Here is a 26734-nt window from a genome sequence, read left to right on the forward strand (position 1 = left end):
TCAAGACAAATCCAGGAAGTTGGGACTAGTAAGTCTGAAGCCTGGATTGAATGACATAGAAGAAAATATTCTAATATGGAGAATCTGTGAATACGTAAATGTGTGGTATCTAGGATAACTTGGGCCTTTTTTAAGGTTTGGTCATGACTCTACAGCATTCCTCTTAAGAGTTCTCTGGAAGAGAACAACTGTGTGAATGTGACATAACAGTTATTACAAGGTACTTGGATTTCCAAAAAATACTGATATAATTTCTTAATTAGTGGCGTTAAGGAGACTAAACTGTCCTATGAGACTTTTGCATGGACAGGCAATTTACTGAACTGAAAGAAAGGAGAGCTTAAATGACCAGTCTTCATAGGAGAGTTGATGAACAATGGCACTCCTCAATACAAACAAATACACCTTTTCATGCAAACCAAACCATGAATTGTATAGAACAATGATGAAGCTTTTCCACGATAAATACTTCAGTAGAATAAAAAATGATGTCTGATTAAAGAAATGCAGATTGAAGATCTTAGGATACTCAATTACTAGTCAATAAAGTAGCTGATAGTATTAAATGCTTGTTAATATTAAGTGATATGCACTGCTAAAATAAACGCAGATTGTATATATGCATGATGGACTTTGAGAACTTAAAATTCAGGACTGATATCTAGGAGATATGACAGATAATTCCATCTAACTGCTGCCTGAGTGCTTAGTACAGACCAGCGAAGTCAATCATATTTTAGTAATTCTTAGGAAAGAAATAAAGAATGCATTCAGAAACTCCATCTTTCCGTTTGCCACTTGAGGACATAAGTAGATTTTGAATATTGCATGGCATTTTGGTCCCAAACGCTCTTGAGATTTAAGACTATTAAATATTTTACTGATATTTTATTAGTTGCTCTTTTCCATATGTGTAGGTATATTTATGCTTCATATCTACTTGCCTGGCTAATTTTTATTGTCTACAGATTAAATGTTAACTGATCTGAAATTTAATATTAAAATAAATGCTGTTAGTGTTAATTTTTGAAATCTCTTATATGCTGGTATTTTTAGGAATGCTTCTATACATGTCTTTGTATATGCATTCCTATTTGATGTATCTTCGTGTTAACTATAATATTTTGCAGATGCTAATGTTATCTTTAATTCTTTTTTTTATTATTATTTTCTAGTGTACTTAGCAATGAATAGTTACTTAAACAGGAAAATAGAGAAAAGCTACTTAACCTGTTTTTTGTTATGCTCCGGTATTTCTTGCTGTGCATTCTATATCCAACCTTTGTGTCCTTCTTTTTCTCCTTTCTGCTTTCAGTAAACTATGGGTCAACCAGAAATCTTTGTAACTTTTAAATAATGATTTGTTCACAGTTTTAAGCTGAGAAGACACCTCCTGTTTGACTCCTGCTCACAGTGTTGAATGCAGAATGGAGGGGCTGTCTCTAAACAACAACAACAACAAAAAAGCCTCTTAAAAGGAATGGGGTCAGGGAAAGAGGCAACAAAACCAATTTTTATATGTTTACTTATTAAGTGTATAAAAACCCTCATATGTTCTGTTTTTCTCTGAAGGGCCCCTCTTGCTGGGATGATGTGCTGATTCCAAACAGAATAACAGGTGTTTGCCAGTCCCCAAAGTGCAGTGGAAACGTAGCGGTAAGATAGTCACATTTTCCCCAACTACTTTGGCATTTATGAGAATAATAATTTGTAGTAATTCTACCGTTATTAGAATTGTGGAAGTTAATGTAAATTGACTTGTAGGATGTGCTTTAGATGAGGTGTAGCATTGGATAACATCTTCAGTTTTTAGCAAGCGGATGAACTTCATCAGTTGCTGCTTGGGAAGGAGGAAGTTGTTTTATGTGTTTATTGCTTTTAGGGGAGTTCTTAAATACTCAAGTATGCGTACCTTAAATGCAGAATTTAATGCTCTTAAAGTATTTACGCTGATGCTTACTTCATGATTTTGGGAATACGTTAATGCTCTCAAAGCTTCAAATTGGTGTCATCTTATAAATCAGATTTTTCATATTAGAGATTTTCAAATATTTTAGCAGAAGTTGATTCTTCACGCTGCTGGTTACTTTACCTGTTCTGCCAGATCTTCATCTTTGCTTGTTCAGTTTGTTTCTTGGAGTGACATCAATGAAAAGCCTGAGTAAGAAAGAGTGTAGGCATCTCAAATGCTTAAAATAGAAAAGGAGAAGTAAGGTTTCCCTTTAAATACATGTATTTGGATATTTTTGATTTTCAGATATACTTCAACAGTATTTAATACTACAGAGCTCTTAGAAGCACTTTGTTTTCAGGAAGAAACGTCACTTGATTTGCTATTTCTGGATTCTGCTTTCAAAGACAAACACATAACTTTGTACTTTTGAAAGGATTCTGTTCCTTGAAGCTTTTCCAGACTGGGACATCACAAATGCATCTCTCTAGAGGCACTTACTGTTTCTGGTGTAGTCTTCTCTTTGTCTTCCCTTCATCAAACCAGTAAATACATGAATGCTTTACTGATAGAGAGTTGAAATTTGTTAGCAAAAACCACTTATGAAGAAATTACATCATCTGAGCCCTGAGGTCATTCTTCTGCTGAACCTGAGAGTTATCAGGAAACTCATTGGAAAATGGTGAAATCTTGTTTCGTAGGTGAATAGCCATTTTTTCCATCGCACAGGAATGTAATTCTACCTTTTGATGTCACAAAATGCTGTAAAGCTTAAGTATTGGTTTCACATGTCATTAGGGCCCTTTTTCTGAGCTGAGAGGCAGGATCACCTCCTTCACCCTACTGGCCATGCTTCTTTTGATGCGGCCTGCTGGGCTGCAGGGGCCAGCATTATATGTTTTGAACATTGCTGTTGAGATTCTCATAGCTTTCTAAACATTTTGTCCACCTTCAACATCGTCTGCAGGTGATTATGGAGAGTTTTAAAGGGAGTGAAATTCATAATGTTGCAAACCCTCTGAGTTAGTTCCAGTAAAATATTTAGTGTAAGGGTTCTTTTTCTCTTTCTGGAATTTGTGCTAGAAAGTCTGTGTTTGGGAAAGGCTAGAGCATTGATAAGGCCACAGTATTTGTAATGCCCATGGGAAACATCTGTACAGCATGGGTGAGGTCGGGTGTTGTCTACCAATTATAATAATTTTGTAAAGTTGCGAAGTAAGAGTTACGTCTTTGTTGGTAGGGCTGGCTGGGAGGGCTTTAAACTAGTTGACAGGGCTTTAAACTGGTTATGAAGGTGGATGTGGTTAAGACCAGGTCCACTGGAGTTAAGCCCAGGGGAATGATGACAAGAGTGGGAGTGACACCAGGGGCTTAGGTGTAGTGCATCTTCACCAATGCATGCAGCACACATGATGTGCCACAAACAGTAGGAGCCAGAAGCGATGGTGTGGCAGGCAAACTGTGACTTAGTTGCCATTATGGAAACACAGTGGGATTGCTCCATGACTGGAGTGCTGCAGTGGGTGGCTATAAGCTCTTCAGAAGGGATAGTCTAGAAAAGAGGGATGGTGGCACGGCTTCTGTGTTAGTGTTTTGATATTGTTAAGTTCGGGATTGGGAATGTTAAGGTTAAATCCCTATGGGTAAGGATCGGCAGAAGGACCAGAAAGGCGGATATCCTGGTGGAAGTATTTTATAGATTGCCTAAACCAGCATGAAGAGACAGATGAGGCATTATATGAGCAGCTGGCAGAAGCTGCATGATCGCCAGTCGTTGTTCTCATGGGGCATTTCAGCTTTACTGATATATGCTAGAAATACAGCACAGAAGAATGAGTCTAGGGGGCTTCTGCAGTGTGTGGAAGATCACTTCCATTGAGACAGAGTGATGCATAATGTCATTCATATGTCATCAGTGCTAACTAAGGAAGTGATGCATTGTGGTTGGTTGTGTTGAAACGGGTGAATTTATTAAAAGATTCAACAAGAATGTTTCCTGTACATCTTCTGTTCCTCTAATTATCCTTTGAAAGCCTCAGTCCTTTCTAATTACTGCCACCCTGAACAGAATACTGTAAGTATGGCTCTGGTTTCTTCTTCCTGTATGTATTGCTCTTGTTTCTTAAGCTGCAACTGTATTTTTCCTGTTCTAAAAATGCATTTTCTGTGATCTTTATCTCTACTGAGCAAGCTTTTGGTGTGGGCTCTTCAGTAACTTGTTCATTTCATTATTTTTCTCTTCCCCAGACTTTTTGCCTCCTTTAGAGATCGTGAGCAATTACTTTTTATTGCAGAAAATTAATAACTATTTTGCATATCAAAGGGCTAAGTGGTGATCACTGAAATACCAGTTTGGAAAGTAAAATTTGATTAATCAGTGTGGGAAATAATATTTTGAAACATATCAGTTAAATCCATCTAACATCAATTTTAGTGTGTTAGTCTCTTAATCAAAATGTCAATTCTATATAAAATGCCACAGAGAAAGCTGTGTAGATAATTTATTTCATTAAACTTGTAATCACGTAAAAATATCAGGTTATTCCGATGGTATCTAGTTACCATAAGTCATTGTTGGTTGACATTAATTGCACATTCTTCCTTTATTTATCAAGTACCATATGTATCTAGGGCTGATGTCAAGCTTACATGCCTGTAATTACCTAGTTTGCCTCATATAATACTGCCCTAGATTATGATTTTATATGCTTTTCTAAAATTGTCTTGATAAAACAATCTCTAAAGGTGGTTCTGTTCAAATTTCACCACCAGTGTGTTCAGTAAGGCAGTGTGTGCATGAAGAGGATGAGGGGGAAGAGTTACAACAAAGAAAACAGCACAGACTTCAGAGTAATCTACAAAAGTATTGTAATTAAGTTACAGTATTTGTGTGTGTGTGTGTGAGGTCTTTAAATGAATGTCCTCAACAGCAATTAAAGGTGAAAGTACTCATTTTGGACAAGTGAATGGTGAAGAAACAAGGCATTTGACTTTTTTAGTATTTGAAGGCCTGCTATGTGTTTTGGAGTTCTTTGCATTGTAGTTGCAGATTATTTTGTCATTTTTCTTAACTTTTCTGTTTCATATTTGGAAAACTATAATTAGATCGTTGTTTCATAGATATTCTCAGAGTAACCTTATTCTGGAGTCAATCAATTTTTTGCTTATTAAAAGAAAAAAATCTGTTACTTCACTTCTTACAGCAGAAAAATCAATGATTAGTAAAAAGAAAAAAAAATGAATTATAAAGTTAGTTCTATACCAAGACAGAAAAACTGAATTATTTATCTTGGAGAGAGAGCTTACAGTGATTTTTACTATTAAGATCTATCCTTGTTGTTTTTGTTTTGGTTCTTGTTTTAGGTTTTTTTGTGTGTGTGTTTTGTTTTTTTGGTTTTTTTTATAACATGCACTCTTTTCCAATGTAGAAATATAGCATTTTCACGGTATATTTTGGATATGTTTTATGCCCAAAAGCAAGTGTCAAAGCCCACCATTAGCAAATATACCAAGTGTGGTTTAGATCATTTAGTTACATATTGCACAGGTTACTTCTTTGATGAAGTATTTTTTAAGATATATTTTTTGACCAATGCATAATTTTTGAGACTATAAAAAATGTAAAACAAATCAAGCTGAGTCCTTGGATCTATTCTTCAGTTTTCTCTTATCACCAACGCAGTAATAAGAGTTCCTGATCGTTTTTGTCAGCTGAAACTGTATAGACCTTTTGGAAAACACGGAGGAACTTGTACAGTTATATTCTGCATTGGATGGTTTTGGGAAGTTTACATCTCCTGTATTGCCACCACCACTTCTACTCACATGCAAGGAAACGTTACAGTTTTGTAAAAGATCAAATAAAATATTTTGAAGATTACAATGCCTTCTTCAAACAAATTCTCTGCCCTTTGATGTTCTCCTTAAGTGGTTAACACTGCTTCCGAAAGAAAAAAGAAATCCTTTGTTGCTCATTATTTTTTGCATCTGTCTTTCAATTCCAGAAAGCCTGATTTGAAAACATGGTTATTAATCGTGCTTTCAGAGGTTTTGTTTTTGTTTTTGTTTTTTTTTCTGGTGTCTTACTTTGTCTTCTGTGAACAATTACTTTTCATCATTCCCAACTACCAGGTTTTGCTTTGAAATTGCATTTAGAAAGTAAGCAGTTCTTTTGAGCACAACTTCACAGCTCCTTCAGTAATAGTTTTTCAAAACTTTTCAGATACTGTCAATGCCTCAGCATTTGAGAGGCATTTTCAGTTGAGCTGAGGATCTGTCCTGTTAGAGGAATCATTAAAAGTTTTTTGTAAGACTCAGCTCTGATTAACAAGTTTTCAGCTTTTCTTTTGTGATGCTTCTAGATTTACTGAAAGAGCACTTAAATGATCTTTTGTAAGATACTGGTATATTCTGCAAGGTAGTCAACATCCCAGGTGCAACATTAAGGAATATGAGCAGATCATAGTTAGTTTTGATGCAGCAAAATCCTGTATCACTCAGTCCATCTGGTTTCCTCGACTATTCTGAAAGAGATTGATGGTATCAGCAAGCCAAAGAAAAATGAAAGTTCACCTTTAAAGTTTCTGAGATTCCATCTCTTTTAGGAAGTCTGAGAAGCATGTTGATGATGCTTTGCAGTGAGGAACAACTTTGTATCCATTCTGTATTAGCTGTCATAAAAACTTAACAACAATAACATTGCATTGCTGTGCCAGGTTTGTAATGTTCCGTACTTTGGCCTGATAATGTTGTCTTCCAGTTGTTCCAATGTTCAGAACAACCACTATTGCACAGTTAGACTGTGGAACTCTATCACAATGCACTGTGGAAGTTAAGAGTGTTTAGAAAGTGGGGAATTAATGGCTTATTATTTATTAGTAAGCAATGGGAGATCCATTGCTTACTAATAAATGGAAAGATATCATTTCCATTATAGGAAGTCCGAGCTGCAAGTTGCTGAGTTGCTGGAGGTTGGAACATACTCTAGGCAAATATCGTGTTAGGTTTGTCCTGTGTGTGTGTTTGGGTGGGGGAGGGAAGGGCTTGGGAGGCTGTTATATTTTGTCTGTTGGTGAGTGTTTTTGTTTTTAACTTATGCACAGATTCTAGACTCCTGCTGCTAACTTACTGTTAGAGTCAAGACACGGGGTTAAATGGACTGGTGTATGATCTACGTGGTCATTTCTCAAATACCCAGATGTTACCAGAGCAGGTGGCTTGAAGAAGTTATATATATTAGTAGACTGAGATTAGAAGGTTAAATGTGACAGAGTACTCATCAAAATCTATATACGTGCTCAAATTGTTCTGTTTATGCAGGGGTTTGTACACACAGAGAGATTTAGTTACAGCTTGCTAAATATAATAGGGAAGCACCCTCCAAATTCAGTATATTATATTCTTATACCTGAGAGGAATGTGGGAGGATATGTGACTCCCACTAGCACATGTTATTGCCATAACACAGTCCTGAGCCTGGTTGTGAGAACAGTGCTATTGTCATTCTATTTATGTTGTACATTGCTCTACAAGTAATTTCTACAGATTACATGGAGGTGATTTTACTGTTCAAGTGTTTGATCTATTACAGTTTTAGAAAACTTGCAAGCATTCAGGGGCCCAAATGAATAGAGAAATAGTAATTAAAACTATGAATTAAGTGCTGTTAATTTGAAACTGGCAAACTCAAGAAGATACAGCAGAATCCATTCCAAATCTTAGCATTGCACTTATTCTATTTCAGAAGACAGACCCAAATTTTAATTCAAATGCAGAATGTTTGATACATATTTTTGCATGCACTATGAACAGCATTTCTAGTGTGTTCAAGGATGGTCTTTTGTAATTCAGTAATGCTCACACAATGATTTTTTTGCTTGCTGCACATGACATGAACAGTAGCATACTGTCTGCAGCGGTTGTAAATTTGTTACTGACGACTGAAACCTTGGACTTCCACTCAAGCATGTGACCTGTTCTTCCAGTTATGTATGTGTAAACTGGATGAAAGTGATTTTGTTAGGGTGCAGTACAGTTATCTAGGAGTCTCTCCTCAGAAACGTCAGACAGCACTTACATGGAGGAGCGCACTCTTCATTCACATCTAGCGAACACTGCGATTGAGTGGTTAATAACTGTCATTTTGCAGGTTAGCGTATTATGTGATACACTCTGTTAGATCCAAAAACTGCTGTGAAACTTACTTTGGCATGAAATCTGTTTCCCGCCTATGGTTTGCATGCTCAGTGTTCTGGTCTGAGATTCTAAAATTTGAATGTAGTAGGTTTTTATTAACAATATCTACTTTTCATTTGGTCTAGCTGTCTCCAAGGGACCGTGCCTGTAACTGATTGAGGAACAGTTTGTGCGTTCTTTCATTTGTCTTCTGTTCCTGTCCATACAGTTTATGAAATAAGCTCATTTTTACAAATCAGAATGAAATTGAAAATGAGCACCTGCTGTTTATAGGATCCATAGTTGTGTGGAAATAACATAGCGGCATCATCTGACGGTTTTTCTCACTGGGGTAATCCATGCTGGGAAAACTGCTACGAATTAGGATCACTGTGTCTCATGGTTCACACCTGTGTGGATGCTTCTTGAATAACTACTGTCAGAAATGCCTGATTTCTCAATGTTACATCTATACAGGACACGTCAAATATGGTTGTTTGCAGTATACAATGTGTATTTCTAGCTTAGAAAATATTTGTGTAAGCAGAATTTCTTTTGTTTCAAGTCTGAAAGCTTAAATTGTCATGACAGATGTCTTTCTGACTTTGTTTTCTGCCTTAATGGTTCAGCACAGGAAGATACTGAAAGTTTACATCCAGCTTTAAATACACAATCTGCTGTAGTTAATAGTGTTCTGTGTTTTAAGCAGCTGCCCCAATGGGATGTCAATTTGAATATTTATTAATTAGCTGTATAAATCCATTAAAATAGCTTACTGAAGTTCTTACAATGATATAAGAAATACTTAATACTTCAACTGGATTGCTGCAAGGATGCTTGGAGTTCAAGTACTCCCTTTGCTTCATCACAGTTAATGATTTAAAACATGTCCTAAATTTGTCAAGAGTGCGTTATCTGCAGGCTATGGTACCATGCAAGAAAACAGTTCTTGCAAGTCTTTGTGAGATTTTATGTGTCTGAGAAATAGAGTGCTGATCAGTTACACTGTACATCATAGTAGCTCTTTAGGAGTTCAGTAAATGTATGGGGCATTCTGAAATTGGGTATTTCGGTTTTTCTGCTGTAATACTTGAAAGCGTAGAAGCAAAGTAACTGCAGGTAGTGGTTGTGCTGAGAAGCTACGTGTGCTTACACTGCTGCCAGGAGATGAGGGAAGTCAGGTTTCATTCTTTTGCTGTGCAAAACACTGTCTCACTGTGATGCTGCCTCACCATTGCAACATCAAAATCAACGTGGGAGCATTCAAGTTGCATTGGTTGGTTTTGTTTTCCATTGCTTCAAAGAAAAGCCACTCACTTCCGCTGCTAGCGTGATAACTACTAGGAAGTAACTGCTCATTAAGCACCTTACAAGGTGTAATTGTGTCTATCTGTTTGCAAACAAAAATATCAGCCCCCTATAAATTTGCAGTTGCGAAGTTGAAGGAAAAACAACAATAGTGACTGAATCGGATTGATTTCTGGAGGCTTTATCTTTAACACCACTAGACAATTGTGCCTTGCTTGCAGGATCACTAACCTGTCAATAAGGATTTGCTGCAATGGCTTAATTCTTTGTAAATCAGTTTTTGCTGTGGTGGAATTCTGTGAGAATTTCCTTTAACTGCTTTTTCTAGCTTAGAGAAATCTGACCTACCGGACCTGTACGGCTTAATTAAACTTTAAACTATATTCAAAATAACAGTAGAAGTCTCAATTATTCTTTGAGAATGTATAGATTATACAAAAAGTGTGTGAACCAAGAGATGAACCATACTGAAATAGTCCATGTTAATAACAAAAATGCAACCAATAACCTAAAGTCAGAACTAAGCAGAAATGGTTAGAAGAACCTTAAAGCCCCACATATACTAGCATAATATTCACTGCTACATTTAAAGTAAAGCTGTTTTCCATCATTCTATGCATTTTCTTTTTACTTTAAAGACCACACAGTGCCATGTGTCAGATACTGAGTTCATTTTGAGTATATTTAACTAGTCTCAGAACATGCTGTTCAAGGGCCCAGTTCTCACTTTCACATTTACGAAGCTTCTCTAATTGGGAGAGGCTTAAAATTAAAATAAAATAAATAGGGTATACTATACTATAAGAAAAAGATTTTCTCAGAAAAAATGCTCACTCTTCAGTCAAGTGACATCTCGGATTGCATTCCTGTCCTGGTTTCAGCCAACACATATTTAATAGCACGTTGATGTTTTCATTGCTGTTAAGTGATGAGATGCTCAGGGCCTCTCTCTGGTGAAGAGCTGTTGCAATGGTGGTGTGGGACAGGGGGTGGGGATCTGAACCTATGTAGGTTAGAGGGATATCTGCTTACCAGTAGTTACTTTCTATAGAGAACTATCTTCTGATACAAAGACAGTAGATGTTGCTTGTTTCCTCCAGTGTGTGGAGGACAAGGGCTTGGGCTGCTTTATAAAAGAAGGGCACTGCTGCCTCTCATGGGCACAGGACAGGTGACAGGTGTGGCTTCTGTGCTTTGTGGATTACATTCACTGGAAAAGCCAGTATGAGCAATACATAGAGAACCTTAGTTTGAGAAAGTGTGTGTGAATTGTGATGTGCTTCTTCTGTTTGTTTTGCACATGGCAATCTCAAGCATCATAACTAGGGTCTCTAAGCTGAATTTTTGGAATCCGGGAATTCAGTCTCTGCCTTACTCACCAATTCAGTATTTTGCATGACAGGCGGGATAAAACATGAAGCATGTCTGTGCGTAGGAATAGAGATGAGTCCCAAATGACTGTTAATCTGAGTCCAGACAGCTCCCCTAGAGACAATTAAGCCACATGAAGGAACCAGGTATCCCTTTCCTTAATTTGGCTGATGTCTCAGCCCCTCCTGGAAGAGTCTAGAACAATGCTTGCTCCTTTCATTTGACTGGTGTCCAGTGTTCCAACCAATCCTGGAATTGGAGCCAACTACAACTTTAAATAGGGAATGGTTCCTCCAGCTTTCTGCTTTTCTGCTTTATTCTATACCACACAGAACACCACCATTCACAGGCCTGATCTTGCATCCAGGACTGGTGATCTCTTTTTCTCTCTTTCTCTTGAAGTATGATATCATGCAAGACTTGAATTTCCTATAAAACCACAGGGCTTTGCTGGATACAATTGTTGAAGGGCCAACACACAAAACACAACTGTTTTATAGAAATCTTCTATTAAAGTTGATGTTTTTTCCTCTTACGTATGGACCTTGAGTGTCATTTTACATTAATGTAACTGTGAGGAGATTTGCAAATGTGGTTGTTCCTCTCACTCTTTGCAATCAGAATGCGACAGATATATACCCACTCTCCTAGGGGCTGAACTAGAAGCTTGCTCTATGTGTTCAAGAATAACTCAAACTCAGGTTTTCTATTTCACATATAAATGTGTTTATTTTTCAGCATGCTGCTCAGGGAAGTCCTATTATGATTCTGGAAAAAAGTAACTAGAAGGGGTACTTGTACTATTAATTGCAGGACCCCTTCACTCTCATAGACAGCAGTTAGTAAGTGGTGGATTCAGTTTGCTCTGGAGCAGGTCAAGGCAAAATAATAGGAGTTAAATGAGAAGTTCACACTGTAAACATGTGAAGGGGGAAAAACAAAGCACAACCACATCAGATAGTAAGGTGCAATTTCCATCTGAAATTAAAGGTTGCATCTTTATGATGATACAGACCTGCACCTTTTGATGGTGTATGTGTTATGGACAAGTATATTTTCCATTTTTACTCATTATCCTGAAGGAACTGTTTTATGCAGTGTATTTGTGCAAGGTCTACTATGTATGCAGAACATACATCTGGCTATATGTTGGAAAATTAGTTTGCGAGTTGTGTGAACTTTCCTAAGTTGTGTGAGCATTCCTGCTGTTCATTGAGGCAATGCCTGTGCTGAGAACAGAGCAATGGAAAAGAAGTGCATGGACAATGGTAACTGCACAGCAGCTTTTAGCAAGTGCTTGCTTTTTAGTTATTTATGCTGTTGTCATGGTTTTGTGATTTTTGATTTTTGGTATTCATAACATCATGTAGGGCACTGGGAGTTTAACTGTTAATGCTCAAGTTCTGGGTACCTGCCCGGAAGAGAAGAAGAACTACATTCCCCAGGGGACTTTGTGGTCACAGAGAGGAGATGTAACTCCTGGCAAGGTCACATCATGCACTCTTCTTTGTCTGCTCTTCTTCGTCGGCTCTCCTTCTGTCTCCCTGCTGCTCAACTGGACTGCGCATCTCACCTCAGCGTTGTGGTGAGGCCTATCCACCTTTCAGACATTTTCTCTCTCATTATATTTGATTTATTAGTTTCAAATTAATTACATTGTATTATGGTGTGTTATCTCGCATTCCGATAATATATTTAGTAAATTAGTTCATTTCTCCTCAGATTGTTGCCACTGCTTTTAATTATTTTGGGGTCCCCTGTTCCCTTTTTCTGGAGGCACGGATTTTGCAAAATCCCTCTGCCCTGCTAGTCATGGAACTGGGGAGAACCAGCCCGTAAACCATTGACAGCTATCTATGGAGAATCATAACGTCTGAAAAAAGACTTGTCATAACAAGTATGTTATTGCATTTAATGTTTGTATAAACACAACACATTTGTGTATGAAATCAAATTCATCTTGGTTGGCTCAGTTACCTCTGCAAACTTTACATCCTGCACAGGGGACTCAATCCAAACATAACAGCATTTCTGCATTTGGCTCTGTCTGCTCATATCTTTGAATACAAGTCAGGCACAGGTCTAATATCTACCAGTCATCCTGTTGATGCCAACTTCCTTGTTGGTGTGAATCGGAGCATCTTCCTGCAAAGTGGCAAACCACTGTGGTGCATTCCACATCACCCACTTGTTTATGGGGTGCTCTTAGGACTTAGCACACTGTATTTGAATCTTTCTGATGAAGACAGCTCATTTGGACAATCTATCTGATGTCGATGGTAACCTCTTGTCTTCCTTGCCTTTACAAGATGCTGATTTTGGTCACTCACCTTTGTGAGTTTAGAAAATATATTTTTAAAATAGTTTAGAAATATATTATTAATTTTTTCAGAAGTAAATTTTTGAGGTAATTTACAAGATAAAGCTTTGACAGTTTAAAATGATTTGTAAAATAGATCTTACAAAAATAATTTTTGAAGTGTCAAATGGAGAACTTAGTAATGCATGTTGTTTGTGAAAACATTTAATAGTGTTCATATTATTAGATTTCTCTGTTGTTTAAGTCCATTCTTAGTCACATTTTTCAAAGACAAAACATGTTCTGATTCCACTGAGGAAATCAGTTGCTGTTCACAAGTTTTTTTTGTTGCTTTTTTTTTTTTTTTTTAGCTAAATTAAGAATGAATTTACAGATGTTTCTACAGATAAAAACCTACTTAGCAGAAATGATTTTGCAGTGGAGAAGTGCAGAAGTCCCACCCGTAGCCACCTACTTTGTCGAAAAAGCAGAGGAAGCCAGATGAGGCTGTGGTGCCATTTGGGAAGAAGGTCTGCTTCCATAAGCTGAGGGAGATCCAAAATGCACTGCACTCAGTGTTAATGAGAGAACCACAAGCTTAAATGTTGTTGGTAAAATTCTTTATGCCCAAAGGCCAGATGGCACAGCATATCTGCAGCTACCAGATTTACTCAGTCTCTAAGGAACAAGGAGGGATGCTAACTCCCCATTGGAAACTGTGCCCACGTGCACCTGCACATATGCTGGGATTGGGGCTAGTGGTGGGCACCTGTGGATACAGGTCAGATTTGCAACTATATATATATGCTCAATAAATAGAAATACTCTTAGATAATGTATAATAGCCAGCTGTTCGCTAGTGGGAGTATAGCCTTATTGTGCTCAGATACAGTTACTATTCCTTTAAGTTAGGGATTTGTTATTGTTTTTGCAATGAAGGCAGTCTAAATAGATATCTGAACAAATGCTTTTGTTTTTCCTCTGTCCTGCCTCTTTAGGACTAGATGAAAGTATCAAAAGTTCCAGTTCTCTTTTTATGGGTACACAAGATTCCCACTGTGTTACCTGGTGACAACTGCTTGCTGTTGACTGCTGTCAGCTGCTTAGTTTTATTCCATTCACGTCTGCCTTAGTGAGTAGTGAGGGCCAACAAGAACCAAGTTTCCAGAGCAAAACAGTGAGAGCTGAGGATCATTTCTCAATGCCTTATAGGGTGGGTTTCCTTCAGTTGGCTGGAATCTGTCTCTCTGAACTGATTGCTTCCCATTGAGAGAAATGAAAGGCCTTGTTCCTGGGCCATATAATTCATAAAATTATTGCTAATTCAGGGAGTGCTAAGCATTTGCTAGTGCTCTTTGAGTCAAAAGTGAAAGGCGAGCATATTTCTTACAGTGACAGAATAACATTTGTGATACTTCTTTCCTTTCTTTTTCTCACCATTCCTGTTATAATCAATGTCTTGACTGTTGTGTCCTCATTCCTGTCCTGATCCATAGATCAGGCATTAGGCATGGGAAAGTTGGCAGAACAAAACATACTGTTTTTCAAAGCTGAGGTGCAGAGATGAGGCAGAGAGCCACTCCTGTAGCGTTACAGCATAATTCTGTCTGCACGGTGTCTTTACAATAAACACTGATTCTATCCCTGAGGCAGCCCTAATGCTAAATGGAAAGTGACTTACTACTGCATTTTGGCTGTATTACGACTTGTAGATCATCTGTATGGTTAATGGATGGGTGTGAGACTCTAGGACACCAGAGATACTAGCTGAAGGCTAAAAACCTAAAACCAAAAATAACATTCTGTCTGTTTTTCCTGTGGTTGTTGGGGTAACAGTAGCTTTTAGTTAGGGATTTTTTAAAGCTTTTCATCAGCCTTGAACCTAACTAGCTCTTTGATATCTAAGGATGGACGAAACTAAAATATTTTGGTTATAATGGGGATCAGAGGGATGGGAATCTGATGTATATCAGCAGAGCCATGACAGTATTTGCCGACTGGACCATGAAACTGGCTGTGTTTTTTGCAGTACTGATGGAAGGTAACTAGTAACACAAATGATTGATTTGCTTAGATATTTATGACTTGTTAGCTCTGCTGACATCTCTGAATCTCAAGACTTTTGGGGGTGATAGCACAACTTAATGTCACCTGTGAATTATTTACAATTCAAGTATGGGAGTTTTGTTTCTTATACATTTTAGATTTATGCTGTAGTCTTCTAAAATTCATTACTGTCTTTTCCACAAGTGCTTGTTGGCATGGTTGAAAAAGAAAGAAATCGCTCAAAGCTGTAATTGCAGGCAACTTTTTCTGCTGTAAGAAGCATAGGCTGAGGACCTGATGTCATATGGTATTTGAGATTTTTCCCTTCTTGAGCCCTTTTTTGTGTGGCTGACGTTCCCATATAAAAAATCAAATCTGATTGCTGAGGAAATTAAGCTCAGAGTAAAGTGTTGATTCTCTACAGGAAACACTTAGTAAGAAATTTGAACAGTTGGATTCTACTTTAAAAGAGATTTAAGGGGAAGTTTAAATCCTAGAAATCAGCACTAATGTTCAGGATATGCTGATTATAATACATGCTAAGCAGCTACTCTGAAACTGATACTCATGCTTTTTTTAGTTTTTTATGCTGCCTTTGTCTATTGCCGAATTAAATCTAAGTATATGCTTTTAACAGACATTGAAATTTAGTATCTCAACACTTAATCGTTCTTCTTTTCAAAAAATGTTTCAGTTTAGTTTTGAGGTCTGCATGATTATGAACTCTGTTTTAACAGGGGGCCCTATACAGTGGTGGATCTCTCCTAAGTGATGTTTTCTCACTGAGTTCCATAAAGGCATTTATTTCAAAGATCACACTTCTGACAGCATCCATGAGCTCTTGTACTTGTACTATTGTACTGTGTGTTCTATGTCAGAGATTCTGAGCATTTGAAATTCTAAGGCTTGAGACTTTTCCTTTCGTTCTAGCTGATTATTCTGATTCTATTTTGAATTACGTAAATCTGAGATCAGGTACTGAGTTTTTGATGTGATCTTTATTTTCAAGTGGAAAACTGGAGAAATGTTCTGGTTTTATGGCAAACAAATGTTACCTGAATGCAGAGATCACTTCTTTTGAAAGAGTAGTATTGGGATGTAAGTAGCTAATGTGACCAACATCTGCAACCTTTGCATCATTGTATTTCTAAAATCTATTAACGATCATACACCTCTAAATCCACTGCCACTTAACCTTTATTATTGTTCTGCTTAATCTTAATAGACAACTAGTAATGAACTGCATAAATTATTCTACTTTTTATAGTGATCGGATGGCACTTAAATGGTTATGTGCTGCAGCTTAAATGCTGTTTGAGTAGTGTGGATGAATCCTTTCCCTTGGAACAAGTTTTGCTTTTACGTAACCAAGGATGTCATCCATGTAAACCTTTTTATGAATGCATTTATCATTGATTTGCCTAGAAGGTGACCCAGCTATCCATGCTCAGCTCAGGAAAGTCAGCTGAAAGTCTTTACACCTCTGATATTGTGAACAATCATTGAGGTTGTGAATTACAGAAAATCCTTAGAGGGGAAGTTTGATTCTTATTGGAACCGTAAGTAAAAAAAAAAAAAAAAAAAAAAAAAGAAATAGTATTGAATGGAGATTACCTTAAAAGAATGTACTGCTGGTGACAGTAGCAGTTAATTTCTTAGTCACAAAAGTTACAAGAGCAGTTCCAGATGAACTCTGGGCATAACTGAAACAAACCTCATCTAAGATTTAGGTAAATATTGTAATGCTTATGTATTTATTTATGTATCTTTTGATTTTAGACCTAACTACAGGTTAGGTCTAAAGGCTAAAACTTGGATTATGGTTAATATATTTTTTTTAAATCTTAGAAGTCTTTTCTTAGTAAAACTAAACTATGCAGAGTTGTAATCTATAAATAAATCCATAAGTGCATGTACTACGTGATGCACACAGTGCTCAGTACCTGGTTTGAGGCGCTAATCTCTGAAGCTGCATGAAGAAATGAGGCAGTAGAAAGGTGAGGCCACTGTTTTATGCAGGATGTCTCCCAGTTACAAAAGCTTGTCAAAATCCAAAATCAAAGGAGGAAGTGGAACATTCTTACATACACAACACCGTCTTGAGTCAATAACAGATTAATTAAAGAACTGACTGCAGTAATCTCTAAGAATTGTCATTTGGCTGCACAACCTTCCTCATTATTTAAACAATGGAACTCAAACAGCTCTTCTGTCTGACGTGTTTCTTTTTTGTTTAACTTTAAAAACTGCAGCTGGTCCATATATAGATAACGTCATGTTTTCTGAATTTTTCACTAGAGTGAGATTCCTGTGCTCAGGAAAACTACTGCCTCCAGTTCTGCTGGGATGTGGAACCTTAAAATGTTCTTCCCCAACTATCTCTGAAAACATGCTAGATTTGAAAGCTATTCTGAAGTGAGTTTCTTCCAGTTTGTCGTAAGATACACTGAATATTTGCTTAAGCTTTTAGTTGGAAAAGGCAGCAAAGCCTTATCACGGAAGTGTGTTAGGAAGACAATGAAGTTTTCTCTCTTTCAGGAGAATAATTCTGGTGTTACATGAAGAGAGATGTATAAGGGCTAATCATTTGAAAAATGAAAGCTGTATTTTCAATATTTTAATAAATAACTTTACTTATCAGTTCTAAGTAAACGTGTGTTACCCATGTGGGGGGAAAAAAAAAAAAGACAAAACAACACAGAACATCACCATCTTAAAGCCTTATCTCAATCCATAATTTATTAAGAAAAGGGAACAAGGAATTCAGTATGAGCTTCCTTAGAATTTTGAAGCAGTTACCACAGCAGTGAGTTAGAAGTGTGTGTAGAAACTACTTCATGTGTCTAACTTGCACATCAGCTGAAATGCAGCTTAAATACAGGCTATTTTGATATTTGTTAGCAAAGAGCAGTACTGTTTCAGACAGTACATTTTACTAGGGTGGGGAATGCCTATTAAAAGGCAACTATTTGTCTGAAACTGTCTTGTATTATTCACTGGCAGGTATTAGTCTCACTGTGAAGGTATAAGCATCACTTTGATCACTTTAATTACTGTGCTAGCTTGATCATCTAGAAGACAGAAGCTTGTTGTCAGAAATTAGGGATATGCAAGCTTCTCCTTTACCTGGCAAGATAGAATTTAGGGTGATGGGTTTTTGAGGTGGATGGGTTGTTTTTTCTTCCCTTCCCTTCAAGATATAAGTAAGGTGTGTGTTTGTTTTTGAGAAATAGGAGTATATTTTCCTCATAGGGAAGAGTTTCTTGGAAAGCTGCATACAGTTACCATGCATCTTTGAACCTTTTCTTTCCCCCTTGCAATTTTTACAGTGTTATGTGACACAAAAAATGGTAACAGGAATGAAGAAAATGACAAAGTATGTAACAGCAGTGCCTGCTCCTTTCTCTGAATAACAATCTATCAGATGCACTGCCAAGAGGATGACATTTGTAATGTTTAATAGAATGTTCACAATTTCATGGGAACTATGCCTTTAGGCAAGAAAATGATCTAAAAGTATTCACTGCAATAGAAGGTGATCATAAAAGTACTCACTTATGGAACCTAGAAATTTTTTCTAAGCTTTTTCAGCAATTCCTTCACATCCTTACTTATTGCAGATCAGGAATACTTAAGAAAAACAGAAAATGTCATTCATTAAAGTTTCATTTATTTATTCATTACTAACAGAGGAAAAAATGCTCAATGGTGGTATAATGTAATTTTACTATTTTTAAGTATTTTAGAAGTGGTCAGATAGTGAAGTAAACTGCATAAAATTTTACCTGTTGCTTTTATGTTGTCCTGTAAACTTTGTTTATTGTGAGGTTAAAATTGTGAAAGTAGTGTCTTGCGCAGCAGCATATAAATTAAGTATGGAAAGGTATGTTGGTTTTAATCTATGGAAGTGTAACTACAGCTTATATAATATGAGTGTGCCAGTTGTTCAGATCTGGCAAATCTGGCAGATATCTGCTGCTTGTCTCTTCCAGGAATAGCAGAGATCCAGCCCAGGGAGTTCTCTGGGCCAACACACCGTAACCAGTGAAGAAGTTTACTAAAACTGAAGCTTCAGGCAGTGTGTATGTTTAGAATATAATCTTGTAAACATATCCTATGTAACAAATATTTATGAATTATTCACACAATGTATAAACCCAAGCTTCTTAGGTTTTTAATTGCAACTGCAAACTAATCAAGTTCATGCCTTTTAAAATCCTTTAAATAACTGGAATACATATTAGGATGATTAAAAATAAATGTGGAAATGCCAGAACTGCCAGGTGCTCACACTGCATTTTCAGGGCCTGAACCTGCTATGTTTCAGAGCTCCCAGTGCAGTGCTGGTGTTTCAGGCTGCAGAAGCACTGTCCTGCTGAGCTTTGTGCAGCTGGGCACTGTGCAGGCCAACATCATTTACAAGGGTTCACATTTCATACATGAATTATTTTTATTGCATTGTGAGTCTCAATGCACTCATAATGACTTTTTATAGTCTTTAATCTTGAAAATTTAGTCTACAAACTATTCAACATAGAATCTAATTTTTTTTACTCTAGTTTTAACTAGCCCTCTATTCTTTTGGCATTTAATATTGAGATATATTATTTTTTTAAATTGTAGTTTGCTCAAGCAGGCAATTTCTCAGCATATAGTTTCTGAGGATGGCAGTAATTTCTTTTGTTATTTCCAATAATATTTTTGCATTCTGTAATGTTCCCTGTTCAGAAACACCGAAGTATTTTATAAATGTAATTAGCAGAGGAGTTTTCTTAAAGCAGTTTTAAGGCTGATAAACAGAAATATAGAGAAGTAATTTTCCCAGGTTTGCTGAGAGAGCCATTTGGGAGTGTAGTCTCATCCTTCTTCTTCTTTTTTTTTTTTTTTAAATTTGGTGGCTTTGGCTGTTTTCACATCAAAGTCTACAAGCATTAAATCTTCTAAAAAAAAAAAAAAAAAAAAAAGAAGAAGAAGAAGAAGTAAAAAAAAATGTTCAAGTCTGAGGCTTTTTCACGTGTTTTAGGGCTTAGTTCCTTTTTTTGCTCAATTTTTCTTTTTTGCTTGCGACCCTAAGAAAGTTTTATTAAAGGAGGTAAGGAGTTTATAAAATGCATTTATCTTTTCATTGTGTACTTCCTTGACCATAGTTTATGTGTTCAGGAGTAGTGAATCTTCAGTGTTCTCTTAGTTTTATGTTCTGTGTGGAATATGTACTGAAGGAAGAAGGTATTTTCAGGTCTTCTACTGCATTAAAATAAATCCATCTTACCATTTCATGCCTTAAGAAGGAGAAAAAGAAAATAGAATTACAGAGCAAAAAAACCTAAGCTCCAAAACTATATAAAGTGAAGATTATGGGTTTGTTTTTAAAAGTTGAAAATAAATTAGTTACATGTTGTTTAAGGTTTAGTGTACTCCCGTTGAACACGTACTTCCATTGCCTCATACATGATTGCTGAACTTGAACTTAAGTGCTTAACTTGAACTTAAGTGCTGTCTTAAATTGGGTCCTGAACAAGATGGGAAAAAGAAGTGCAAAAAGTCTGGTCTATTCTATTAGGATGACTTTAAACATATTTTCTTACCTGGGGCTAGCTCGCAATGTTTTGAAACAGTACAGAAGGATGACTTCATCATTTAAAAAAAACAGAGTCTATATAAGTAATTAGAGAAGATTATATTAAAAGTAGACTTATCTTTAAACTATCTTCTTGCATTTAGCTGCTTTAATAAAATGCTTCTAGTACATCCTTCAGAAGTGAGTCCTTAACATATGGTGGAATTTGATTATTTTACTGGTGTTCAGTCTCTTGCATATCAGTGTTTCTCAGAGATGAGGAATTTACTGTCTTAGAAGGAAGGCTGTAATGATACTATTGATATTTTTTATATCTTTTTTTTTTACTTTGTATGGATGTCTGAAGAGTCATTTGTGATCTTTGATGCCATCAACATCTATCACTCTTTCTTGACTTCTCACTGTTTCTTTTTTTGATGCTTTTGCATCTATGCTTCCTTACATCAGTCTTACTGTTTTCATTACAAACCTTCACTATTTTATACTGGAAGAAAAGGTCTTTGAGGGGAAGAAAAAAACCAACAACCCTCTAAATTGTCATCTGTGACTCCTATTTTCATACTGCTTTTTTTATTATGTACGCAAACACTGATTTGGATGTGTGAAACAATCTTATATAGCAAAACTTTATTGAATCTCAGCATGATTGTTATGGCCTTCCCTGGGGAGAAAAGAAAAAGATAAAAAAGCACAGTTATATGAAAAGTATTACACTGAGAACAGCATTGTAAGTGGCTATGTAGAGCTGTATCAACTAAGGCAAGTTAATTTAAATGTGGTGTGATGTATACCAGTCCAGGCTGAATGGGGCTTTGAGCAACCTGGTCTACTGGGATGTGTCTCTGCCTATAGCAAGGGGGTTGGAACTAGATCATCTTAAAGGCCCTTCCAACCCAAACTATTCTGTAATTCAATAATTGCAAATTTAACATGTGTCTTGAGAGAGCTCCCTTTAATATCACAATAAAATCATATTCTGTAGATTTCCAACATCACAAAAACAGGGCCAGGCTTTACTAATTTAAAGCCAAGATTTTGTCCTCTGAAGTTCAGAAAATGGTAACATCTGTAACAAAAACAACAATAAAAATTGGATATGTACAATTATAGTTCATAATACTCTGCCTTTGATGCTTAGATGAAGTCAAGGGGTAGTCACTTCTATAAATTCAAAATTGTAACAGGGTTGAACATTGACATCGAATCAGTTCACAAGGAAAATTCTTTTTCTATGAAATGACTGAACAAAGCATGCACCTAGACTGCTACTTTTGCAAGGGATTCCTTCTAAACCATTCCTAATGATTGTCCTCCTTTTCTGTTGGCGGTGGTGATTTGTCTGTTGTCTCAAATGTCAGTTAGCCTAAGATAAAGGGAGGACACGAGCTGCAGTTACATAATCTTTTCTTTATCTCTCCTTTCAATACTTCAGGAGTTTTACTTTAAATGTGGAGCACACCCAACAACTGACAGTGAAACATCTGTGGCTTTGAACCTCGTTACTACAAACAGTCGCGGTATCACATGTATAACATGCACGGATATTAGGTGAGTACAGTGAACAGTGTCAGAGATTCACAGTCTCAGTGCTTCGGCGTACTTATCACTTTCAGAGAGCTCTTTTTTTTTTCTGTGCATGGTTACCTTTTAAAATGTGTGGGGGTTTTTATGTTTTTTCGTTTTTTTTTTTTTGTTTTTTTTTTTTTTCCCCACTATTGTGGTAGAAAAAAGGCCACATTCAGATGTATTCATTGCTTTGCCAATATGAATACAATTTGTATACCTTAGTTAAGTTACAGGTGGAAATGTGATTGATTATGTTCTAGCTACAGTCTTGAGTGCTTATGGCAGTGATGTAGGTGTATAGATCTTTGCCTCTAGTTTGTGTTTGAGATACAGTGAATGAAATCGTGATTTTGAGGTTGACAAAATATTCCTGCGAACAGGAACCTTTTGGTGTTTGTTTTATAAATCAAAGCAAAATTACTGATGGTTCATCTGTTCTCATATTCTTGTTTACTGCAGTTTTAAATACTGTAATCCATCTTATTGTATGGCAATTCAGCACATATATTCAAGAATAACATTGCTCGCAAATGCGTGATTAAAAATTAATTGCCAAGAAAGACAGCTACCCCTATTGTGAAGAATTATCTGAAACACATTCATCTACTGATAGAAAATTTGAGGTGGATCCTCAAAACCAATAACGAGAATGTTATTCATTTTAAATATATTTTAAGTATTTCTGCTGATTCATCTGTATTATGGAAAAGGGTAAACTATTTAGAAAAAAATACCTGTAGTCTTATAAGATGGCAAGAAGACTGGATAAATTTGTTAGGGGTATCTTGGGAAAATAAACTGTATTCCTGGAAAAAAATGTTCCTATTAGAAATATTAGGTTGTTATTTTGATTTTATCCCAGACCTTGTTTAATTATGTTTTGCTTATGTGCTACTGAATTGATAGTAGCTGTTTTGTTGCTGACAACATTTGGTTGATGAATGTGTCTCTTAGTTATAGGCTAAACTGTATATTGAAAAGAAGAGTGTGGTATTCATCTCATTACATATACATAGGCTTTGTGGAGCTGCTCTGCATCTCTTTCAGAGTCTTGCAGGCACAGTGTGCAGAATTACTTTGTTTATCCTAATTTTTTGGCATGCAACAGTATTAACCTCTCAGTAATTAAAGGCAATATGGAGTTTCCATTCTGAGCCCAGCTTTCTCTTTTTCCAAAGGATAAGAGTGAAGAATATCAGTCATAAATGTGTTTACTTAGGCTTGAGAACTGGTTACAATTATTTCAATCAAATTTGAAATGGATATGTTGACATTCTCCTGAGTTGATGTATTCAGTACAGAACTATTCACCCATAATAATGAATTTGTAATTTCTTTCTCTGTTTTGTGACAAAATCCCAAAGGAAACAAAGAGTTTAGACTTAATTGTCTCAGTTTTCTTGGCTGAATTATTCCAAGGACTATTTGGCTTCCTAAACTTTATTTGTTTATGTATTTATGTATTAGTTTATTTATTCAAAGCATGTTAACTCTCATTTACTTAAATACAGGCATCAAATAACTATAGAAATCTCAGTTTCAGAATAGGATTCTAGCTCAGCGCCCAATTAAGGGAGCATTCATTTACAGATAGGCTTGTTGGGTTTATACACTGAACAGGGAAGGAAGAAGTCTTTCTATTGGCCTCACGCTGTGTTGTGAGGAAAAGATGGCAGATAGTGTAAAAGCAGCCTACAGACCAGCTGTATCCTTATCAGTCTCCAAAAATTAACAGGAATGTGCTTCTATCCCACTATCCCAGTATGTCTTGTAGGACATGGAATGAATTGTTGGCAGGTGACATTGAAAGGTGTTATCCCAGGAATGAAGGAATGAGCATAAGAGTCCTTCAACAGCCTTTTTTTTTTTTTTTTTCTCCTTCAGTTGTAAAGGTATTAATAAATTTATGTAAGCAGAATTCAACTCCTCACTTCCTAGAGCTGTAGGCATAGATTTCCTTTTTCATTTGTCAAGAGATGTAGTGAAATAATAATGAGGCTATTCTGTTTTCGTATATACTTAATAAGATTTTGAGGGTGTTCTCCTGCACGCCTCCTCATCTACTCTCAACTACAAGCAGGTCTGTTGTACTGGCCAGTGGAACTGGGAAAAATGAAATCAACAGGCTTAGACAATATTATTTCAGATCCTTCTCTCTTTTCTCTCCTTTCTCTCAGTGGTTAACTGACTTTGTTGTACCTTGACTGCCTCAGTGCAGGTAGCACCCTTACTTATTTACATGAGAATGAAGTACTGATGAAAACTTTAAAGTGATGGCCAAAATAGAGAATTGATGGAATGAACAGTTGAACTCTGTAGTCATTCATATTGTGTGTCTTCTGGAAAGAGATTATTCTGAACGCATCCTCTGTGGTGTATGTTGGTCACTACTAAAGTAGTATTTGATAGAACAAATTCTCATTTACAAAATACTATTTTTCAACATAGTCACCACCATTAGCTATGCATTTTCAACAGTGTTGAACATGAGCCTGCATGCATTGCTCATGGAAAATCTGCATAACTATCCAGAAGGTGGCTCATTTTTCATGTCACTGTCACCATTGCTGAAATGCACCACCCACTGCTTCACTGTGGTCACATCCACTGTTTGTTCTCCATAAATCTTCAGTAAGTGTCAGTGAATGTCAATGGGTGTCATTTTTCTGCACGGAAGAATTCAGTGACACACTTTTGCATCCTACACACTTCCATCTCAGACGCCATTTTGTCGGACTACCCTTCTGCTGCCATCAGTCACACAGAAACAAAATGTAACAGAGTAGTGTCGGGAAGGTTCAGCCTCTACCACCACCATCTCCCTTTGACTTTGTCGGCCAATATAATAGCATAGGAGGCATTGCTTTCAGAGCAGCCCTCTTAGTTACAGAACTGTCTCCAAACAGCAATCTCTCTTGAATTGCTAATTCAAAATTTCACTGCAAAGGTGCAGACTAATCTACTTAAAAGCAGTAATTTCACATGTCCATTTGAACAGTTCCCTTACTGCAATCCAGAGCCCTAGCATGACTGTACTGCTAAACAAAAGAGAGCCTGATCCCAAGGCAAATGATTGAGATTTCCTACACAGTAATCTGATACATGTCTCTTTGTCACAGGCATGTTGACAAAATCTTGATTTGAAATCTGAGGACTCATTACTAAAACTAGATCATAGTACCATAGAGTCATAGAGTGGCCTGGTTTGAAAAAGACCATAATGATCATCTAGTTTCAACCTCCCTGCCGCGTGCAGGTTCACCAACCACTAGATCAGGCACTAGATCTGCAATTAAAGTATACTTTTTATCACAGTGGCAAGTTGGCATGGAAAAGGGTTATTCATGTCCTAGTAGTCCCTATGTAGGGTTCAGAAGTATCAAAAGATGTTACTGAACACTGTGAAATTTTTGTACTAAAACTTAAGCTTCACAGGGTAAGTATACCTATTTCCAGGACCTGTGTTGTGGAGTGCTGTGCAAAGGTCATCCTGTGTGCTTGGGCTATGTATGAAATCTCTGCTCTGATTTTTTGAATTTCTAATTCTTTTCTCCAATCTTATGTTCTTCAGACACATATATAACTCAAAGATATATAAATACACATATCTTTTTCACTTTATTTAAGTGTATAGGTCTCTGTATTCTCGATGTTGAGCTCTATAAAATACTCCTACGCAGCTGAAAAATACCAACTCTGCTATACTAGTATTTAGTAAAACATACTTTCATCATTTTATAGCATTCAGCTGGAACATTAACAATTACTTTTTATTAGTTCTGCTACACACTCACAAAAAAAGGATTTTGTGGCTATTCTTCGTAATACATTTTTCTTCCTTTTTCTGAAAAAAAGTTGAAACAGGAAAAGATGATAACCATGTGTTATTTATGTTTTTCTTAATTACTGTTTCTAGCAAGACATCTCAAATATTGTGTTTAGTCTTGGGTCCTTCACAAGAAGAAGGATTTTGAGTTACTGAGGCATTTACAATGAAGAGCAACAAGGCTGATGAAAACTAGATTTATGAGGAATGACCAATGGAATTAGTGTTATTTAGTCTTCAGAAGAGGACGCTGATGGGAGACCTCATCAGTGTCTATAAGTACTTCAAAGAGATAGCAGGAAGTCATTCTCTTCTCCGATGACAAGTGATAGGATGTGAATATGTGGTTTCAAGGTGTGCCACAGGAGGTTCTGATCGGGTATTAGGAAGAGTTTCTTCATGGAGAGGATGGTCAAGCATTGGAATGGGCTGTCCATGCAAGTGGTTCAGTCCCACCCTTGGAGAGATGTGAACATTGCACTGAGGAGAACAGTTTAGTGGTGGATTGCATGGCTCAGGTTGATGGTTGAACTTGATGATCTTGAAGGTCTTTTCCAACCTAGATGATTCTGCAGTTCTCACTTTTTCTCTGGTTGCTTACATACATTTATCATG

General features: G+C 36.6%; 1 protein-coding gene across 1 annotated transcript in view; it reads left to right on the forward strand.

Moving 5' to 3' along the window:
* Nucleotides 1-26734, forward strand: part of PRKN (parkin RBR E3 ubiquitin protein ligase) — a 683347-nt gene that overhangs the window by 310189 nt on the left and 346424 nt on the right. The window contains exons 5-6 of the mRNA XM_090135537.1: nucleotides 1573-1656; nucleotides 22160-22275. Of these exons, the coding sequence (XP_089991663.1) occupies nucleotides 1573-1656; nucleotides 22160-22275 (200 nt within the window). The remainder of the gene's footprint in view (nucleotides 1-1572; nucleotides 1657-22159; nucleotides 22276-26734) is intronic.

The sequence above is a fragment of the Phasianus colchicus genome, chromosome 2, assembly GCF_987193195.1.
Source record: "Phasianus colchicus chromosome 2, bPhaCol1.hap1.1, whole genome shotgun sequence".
Lineage (NCBI taxonomy): Eukaryota > Metazoa > Chordata > Aves > Galliformes > Phasianidae > Phasianus > Phasianus colchicus.